This window comes from Gekko japonicus, unplaced genomic scaffold, assembly GCF_001447785.1.
Source record: "Gekko japonicus isolate JY-2015 unplaced genomic scaffold, Gekko_japonicus_V1.1 scaffold240, whole genome shotgun sequence".
In the NCBI taxonomy this organism is placed as follows: domain Eukaryota; kingdom Metazoa; phylum Chordata; class Lepidosauria; order Squamata; family Gekkonidae; genus Gekko; species Gekko japonicus.
In genome coordinates this window covers 1,050,190-1,058,052 of record NW_015164672.1, presented here as the reverse complement: position 1 = coordinate 1,058,052, position 7,863 = coordinate 1,050,190, and the positions used below count along the sequence as shown (strand labels likewise).

At 43.4% G+C, this 7,863-nt stretch overlaps 1 protein-coding gene across 1 annotated transcript in view; it reads right to left on the bottom strand.

Annotated features, from left to right (window-relative positions):
* B4GALNT2 (beta-1,4-N-acetyl-galactosaminyl transferase 2) overlaps positions 1 to 7,863 on the bottom strand; it is a 60,647-nt gene that overhangs the window by 43,129 nt on the left and 9,655 nt on the right. The window contains exon 3 of the mRNA XM_015409212.1: positions 2,331 to 2,534. Coding sequence (XP_015264698.1) covers positions 2,331 to 2,534 — 204 coding nt within the window. The remainder of the gene's footprint in view (positions 1 to 2,330; positions 2,535 to 7,863) is intronic.

Here is a 7,863-nt window from a genome sequence, read left to right as displayed (position 1 = left end):
CTTAGGAAGGGAAAGAAGAATACTGCAAATAAATAACTGGCTACGTAGATGTTGTCATCTTGGTTCTTTGTTTAAAGTTTTTATTATTTTTTTTTAATAACATAAACTTTACATACATCAAATACTTTTTGCTTCTAAATTAATAAGGATAATTGCTAGCAATTGGAATTGTGACCACTGAGGAAGGCTCTTTGGGGGGCCGAAACACATTTGGTTCAGTTGCACAGCACTAACCCATCTATGTATGAATGTTGAGAAGTTTTTTATGTCTGAATGGTATATTTTTAATGAGTCTAAGTTTTAAAATGTGTACACCTGAATAAATATTGTATTTTCATAATTTTGGTTCAGTTGCACAGCACTAACCCATCTATGTATGAATGTTGAGAAGTTTTTTATGTCTGAATGGTATATTTTTAATGAGTCTAAGTTTTAAAATGTGTACACCTGAATAAATATTGTATTTTCATAATATTTATGATGTCAACATATATTATGCTGGTGGAGTTTGGTTTTTTTTTTTTTGCATATTCTTTAATTTCGTAATCTACCTTTATTACTCTGTTTATTGTATGTAATGCAATGTTTCTCTGTTTTCTTCTCGAGTCTCATAACCCCTGCACTACTGTCTGTACTATATATTTTGTGTGATGTTCTCTAATTTTCTTATATGCATTGCACTGTTCTTACTGCATTCTTTTTAGTTGTAATCTGTCATTGAGTGTCAGCTGTATATTAACCTTATGAAACACTATATGTCACCATGTTTGTCAGCCTGCTCTGATTTATAATGTTATGAGATAGTTACATCTTTATTTGCCAGTAAAGACCCCCCCAAAAAACACCTAGCTATTACAATTTTTTCTGCTCCTTTTGTCTATTGGGTAACAAATGGTTAATAACAACTATTTACAGCTCAGGATTGATGTATCATAGAGCTTTTATTGGATGAATGGAAAGGAAAAGAAAGTTGTAGCTGCCACTGAGTGTCAGCGGGAAAGGCAGTCTATAGACAAAGCAGGCAAACCAATAAATAACTCTCCTTAACAAATGAAAGCTCATTCTTTTATTCACTTATTCAGTGTGAGATTTCCATAGGATCATAGAGCTGGAAGGGGCCACACAGGCCATCTAGTCCAATCCCCTGCTCAATGCAGGATCAGCCTTACGTATCCCTGACAAGTGTCTGTCCAGCCGTGGCTTGAAGACTGTCAGTGAGGGGGAGCTCAGCACCTCCCTAGGCAGCCTAGGGGATTTCCTCAAGAGGAGGGACAGCAGCAGCAGTGGTGCCAAAAGTATACCAGCACTGGGGTGGTCGGGTGGAGGGAAGAGAAGGAGGGAGGCTTCCCGGAAGCAGCAGCAACAGCCACTGCTGCCCTTTACCTGCCCCTCAGAGCCACCAACCCCAGGGAAATGAGCTGCGGTGCAATAATTCAGGGCAATGGAGAAAACAAAGGTAGGATCCTCAGGAAACACAGTGGTAGTAGCAGCTGGGTGCCGCACCGCCTCCATGCAAAAATGGGGGGGAGCATGGTATGCTGGAGGGGGAAGGTAAAGCAAAGGTCATCCATGCAGTGGACTGCTCCTTTCCCCCCCCTCTCTCTCCCTCTCTCTCTCCTGCTTCCTCTTCTCCTAAGAATGCTGGTATTAATTAAATTAATTAAATTAGCTACACTGATGCCCCCAACGCCCCCCCTGAAAAAAATTCTGGATGCCAGCTGCCCAGGCGCCAGATAGGGCAGAGGCAAGAGCTGGCAGGAGCCTGCTCATCCTCTTTTTTCCTCCCCTTCTTGGGGAAGTGGGGCTGTGGGCGGTTGGGGTCCCCCAAGTATGAGGCCTGAGGCTCCGTTGTCCATTGGCTAACACCTCCCTAACTGCAGCGGTATCATCGGCAGCATACAGTGCCATATTGTATTCTTCTTCTCACACTTGTGATCTAAGGCAAGGTTATCAAACATATGAAGCCTGGGAGCCAGAACTGGCCCTTCTAGGGCTCTTAACTGGCCCGTGAGCAACTGGTGTGAGAGAGGGAAGGCAGGAGATGATCGGGTGAATTGGGGCCGTGGGCTGTTGGTCCCCCAAGTATGAGGCCTGAGGCCCTGTTGTCCATTGGCTAACACTTCCCTAACTACCACGGTACCATTCGCAGCATACAGTGCCATATTGTAATCTTCTTCTCATACCAGTGATATAAGGCCTTAATTTAAAAATGATGGCCAACATTTCAATAGAAAGATAAAGAAGTAAACGAGACACAAACACACTTTCATCCCATTCCTCTTCCCAAATGTTAAATACTCAGAGAGGAAAGATGTGCTCGAAGAACCTACCAGATGCCATCAAATTGGAACAGGGACTTATATTCTTCCTCAGATAAAAGCTTCAAGGGTGGCTCAGTTCCCGCTGCTGCCTTTGCCCGTTCTGGTGCTGAGGCGATCGCCCATTCCTCTTCAGCACTGACTTGTCTGCCTTTGCGTATGGTCACGTAGAACACGATACCGAGGGACAAGAGAATTATGCAGATGTACTTATAGCTGTAGGAAGGCAGTGCAGAGGATCAGTTAGTTCTTACTTTTCCACCCCAGTTAATCACACAGCATAAATGACTAGGCTGGTCATTCTCATTTCACCTACAATAAGAAAAATTTGCCTCTAGGGGTCCAAATGGTACAATGAGCCATTTCCGTCATACAAGGTAAACCTCTCTCGCACTTTGAGCTGTCACTACAAATCAGGAAAGACAATTTATAAATAATTCCAGAGTGGTTCCTGTGTTAATATGTCGCAGCAAGAATAAAATGGGCACATTGGGGCATCTAAAAGACGAACAATATATGGGCACAGTTAATCACACAGCATAAACAAAACATCTAGGCTGGTCATTCTCATTTCACCTATAATTTTTTTTAAAAAGTATCTAGGGGTCCAAACGGTACAGCGAGCCATTTCTGTCATACAAGGTAAACCTCTCTCGGTCTTTGAGCTGTCACTACAAATCAGGAAAGACAATTTATAAATAATTCCAGAGTGGTTCCTGTGTTAATATGTCGCAGCAAGAATAAAATGGGCACATTGGGGCATCTAAAAGACGAACAATATATGGGCACAGTTAATCACACAGCATAAACAAAACATCTAGGCTGGTCATTCTCATTTCACCTATAATTTTTTTTTAAAAGTATCTAGGGGTCCAAACGGTACAGCGAGCCATTTCTGTCATACAAGGTAAACCTCTCTCAGTCTTTGAGCTGTCACTACAAATAAGGAAAGACAATTCACAAATAATTCCAGAGGAGTTCTTGTGTTAATATGTTGCAGGATCCAACCCTTTATTCCAGCAATAAATATTTATTTATTGAGGATTAGAGCCAGCTTTATCAGATGCAAAGTAATGGATCATTGTGAGGCAGGCATTGATATATGAGGTTATGAGAAACAAAACAAACAGTAGGGTCAAAGGGCAGTGAAATGCAGGATGTACCCTGGAGAACTGTTAATTATAAAAAATACAAAAGTTAAGTGCTTCTTCTCCATTTATCCTCCCGCCAACCTTTTGAGGTCTGCAAACTCTGACCAAAGGACATTACAGGTATTTCCCGACATTTATTGATGATTATTCCAGATACTCAGTTATATTTCTGAATAGTTTCATCACAGGTGCTGGAAAACTAAAGAAATATGTGGCCCTTGTGAGCAACAAGTTTGGAAGATCCTGAGAACAGATAATGGAGGTGAATACATGGGAAGTGCAACTCAGCAGCTCCCGAGAGAACAAGGAATTGAGCCCCAGACCACAGTGCCTTACAATCCTCACCAAAATAGCACTGCAGAAAGGAAGAACAGGAGTCTACTAGATATGGTAGGGTACATGCTTAAAGATGCAAACCGAACTTTGGGATGATTATAAGCTGAGTATGCAACATTTATGCGTGTTTGGCAGCAAGGCCAACATCTCAAAGCAAACTTCTCAAAAAAGAAAAGGTCTAAGCTAGATGAAAGGGCATCAGAAGGCATTATGGTAGGATATTCAGCCAAGTGCAAGGTCTACAGAATTCTAGATCTGATCAGCAACAAGATCACAAGCAGCAGAGCAGTTTACTTCGATGAAAGTGAGACAGTGCCACCTTCAGAAGGGGTCAATGCTGAAGTGAACAGCCAGATTGCATATTCTGATATGAGCAGTCCTAAGAAGGAAGAGACTATAGAAGAAGAAGAGATTGGATTTATACCCTGCCCTTCACTACCCAAAGGTGTCTCAGAGTGGCTTACAAACTCCTTTCCCTTCCCCTCCCCACAACAGACACCTTGTGAGGTAGGTGGGGCTGAGAGAGCTCTGACAGAAACTGCTCTTTTTCAAGAACACCTCATCAGAACTACGGCTTGCCCAAGGTCATCCAGCCAGGTGCAAGTGGAGGAGTGGGGAATCAAACCCGGTTCTCCCAGATTAGAGTCCGCGCACTTAACCACGACACCAAACTGACTATAGATTCTGAGATGATCCTGCTTGATGGAACAACCTCCAGTGCTCCACCAGATGATCCTGACCAAGAAGGTGAGACCACAGAGGTTGCAATGAGGTGATCAATGTGCTCAAACAAAGGTATTCCAGCCAAGTGACAGTCCTACCTCACAAGAATGGCAGAAGTACCAGAATCTGCTTCATGGGAAGAAATATCCCACCACAAGAGGCACAGAAGTGGAAGCAAGCTGCATGAGAGGATCTGGAAGCTCTACATAAGAACAACACATGGACACTTACAGAGCTATCTCCCAGGAGGCAAGCTATAGGATGCAAATGGGTTTTCAAGCTGAAGCATGATGCAGATCCAGCACTACAAAGCCAGACTAGTAGCTAGAGGATACTCTCAGAAATATGGTGTGGACTTTGATTAAACTTTTGTACCAGTAGTGAAACACGCAACAATGCAAACACTTCTGAACATTGCAGTGTGCAAGGTGATTAAACTTTTGCACCAGTAGTGAAACACGCAACAATGCGAACACTTCTGAATGCAAGTTGAGCACCTAGACATGAAGACTGAATTCTGGCATGGAGAACTAGAAGAGGGCATTTACATGCATCAGCCACCTGGACTCATAGAAGAAGGCAAAGAAGGACTTGTATGCAAACTTCATAAAAGCATATATGGACTCAAAGAAGCTATAGAGCTTGGAATATGAAACTAAATGACATGCTGCTGCAAGCAGACTTCAAAAGAAGTGAATCTGATCCTTGCCTGTACACCAAACACAAAGATGGCAAATGGACTGGCTTACGTTGACAATTTAATTCTAGCATATGAAAATCCAGATGACAGCAAATAATTAGTGCATCATCTGAATCAATAAGTAGAAATCAAGCCACTGGATTACACTATTTAGGCATTCAAGTACAAAGAGAGGAAGATGGAAGTTTTCTCATCAACCAAGAGCAAAAGATCAAAGAACTGATAAAATACCTGAATATGGAGTAAGCCTACCCTGCACCAGCTCCCATGGAAATAAGCTACATCAAACAATGTGATGACACCAAAGAACTGCCTAACAACTACAGATATCTTGAAGCTCTAGGTAAGCTTCTCTATATTACCCTGTTTCCCCGAAAATAAGACCTACCCCAAAAATAAGCCCTAGCAGGATTTCTATGCATTTGTGGTATAAGCCCTAGTGTGTCTTCTTGAGAAAAAATAAATATAAGACAGTGTCTTATTTTCGGGGAAACACGGTAGTACACTGACTAGGCCAGACATCAATACTGCAGTAGGATTTGAAGCACGGGAGAGGAGCCTATGTCCAGACTTATGAGATCACACCAGATTCTGCAGGAGGACAGGGTTTAATGACGTCCGGTCCAGCCAGCACCGAGGTGCTTGAAAATGGCTGAACCCCCAAATGCACAGATACAAGACTTTTTATGCAGCCAGTTCACAGCGCTGGGTATACGTCACACAATCAAAGCATAAGCTTCGCAGTGGAATTTTCCTTTATACAAAACCTTTTCCTGTTACAGGATATGCCTTAGCTTGCTATTACAAATTTGCATACCTAGTTGCCTTTGAAGCAGGACCATAGTCCTATTCCTATGGTTACTGGGCCTTTTTCTAACCACAAGTTTGATACAGTTAACTAAATAGGTCACGCCTTGCAAAAGGCTTTTAGAAATAAGCTTTAGGTGGGAGGAGGGAAAAAGGTGGGGGTTGAAGGCCAGGTGACCGATTGCCTAAGGTCTTGTCTGGGAGAGGGCTGGCTGCATGCTTAATATTTTATTTTAATATCACTTCAGATTACTGTGCAGAAAGACTGCAAAACCAACTAACAGACACTGGAAAGCAATTAAGAGACTAGTAAAATACCTAAGGGGTACTGAACACTTTAAGCTTAAACTACCAGCCAATGACAGCCCTAAGCTAATGGCATATGTAGATGCTGACTGGGGAGGAGACCTAGAAAAAAGAAAATCCACCAATGGTCACATATTTTTCTTTGGAGAGGGGGCTATAACCTGGTCAAATAAGAAGCAAAATAACAGTATCTACCACAGAAGCCGAGTACATACCAGCTGCACAAGGTTGTCAAATACAGTGGCTACACTAGCTACTGAAAGATCTAGATATATCTAACCAAGAAGATGTAGAAATGCACACCAAGTACATTGACATAAAGGATCATCTAGTAAGAAAGCTGCAAAAGAAAGACATTATCAAGCTGATCTACTGTCCAAAAGAAGAAATGATTGCAGACACTCACTAAGCCACTCCCTAGAATTTGCTTTGAAGTACTAACAGAGACCATGAATCTTATGAACTGAGTCATGAGACATCAAGAGGGGGTGTTGGAAGTCAAGGACGTTGTGCTGTCCCTTGCCTCAGACTACAGATGAAGAAGAGAAGAAGAAGAGATTGGATTTATACCCTGCCCTTCACTACCCAGAGGAGTCTCAGAGCGGCTTACAAACTCCTTTCCCTTCCCCTTCCCCTCCCCACAACAGACACCCTGTGAGGTAGGTGGGGCTGAGAGAGCTCTTGAGAGAAACTGCTCTTTTTCAAGAACAGCTCTGACAGAACTATGGCTTGCCCAAAGTCATCCAGCCAGGTGCAAGGGGAGGAGTGGGGAATCAAACCCGGTGCTCCCAGATTAGAGTCCGCGCACTTCACCACTACACCGAAGACTACAAGACAGTTAGATGGACAGGACACTGACCCATTCTGATGCTACCCCTCTGAAGTGCAGATGGTTACTCTCTGGGAAAAGTTTCCTTCCTTCCAGCTTCCCCTTCGCAATGCCATGTTTTCTCCATCTTGGCAACATGAGAGTAGGATGCTTTCCTGTATCTCAATCCATCTAATTAGTTAGACTAGATTAGAGAATCTATCACTCCTCTATCCCATCTAGAAATGGAGTTCCTATAAAAAACGCTTAATCAGCCCCGTAGCTAGAATCTTCCCACTGAGGGGGCAAGTACCAAGAGTGGGGGAACACCCACCTGCTTCCTACCCTCCCACACCAGCCTTGCCCAGCTCTCAGGCAGTGCTTCACCCACCAGCAGCTCCAACCACAGCTCCTCTGTGACAGCAGCAGCAGTGGCAGCTTGCTCCGGAGCAGTGTTCCCACTAAGCTGAGTTAGTGTGAGCTAGCTCACAGTTTTTTAGCCTCCGGCTTACATGTTTTTATCTTAGCACAGGAAAGAGGGCTCCAGAGCAAACTAATTTATGCAGTAGCCAAATCGCTCGCTCATAGCTTTAATGCCAGTCGCTCACAAAGTAGAATTTTTGCTCACAAGACTCCACAGCTTAGAGGGAGCATTGCTCCGTAGGGCTCCGATTATGGCAGCCTGAGCCGGGGGTGGTGGTGGAGGAGGCTTGA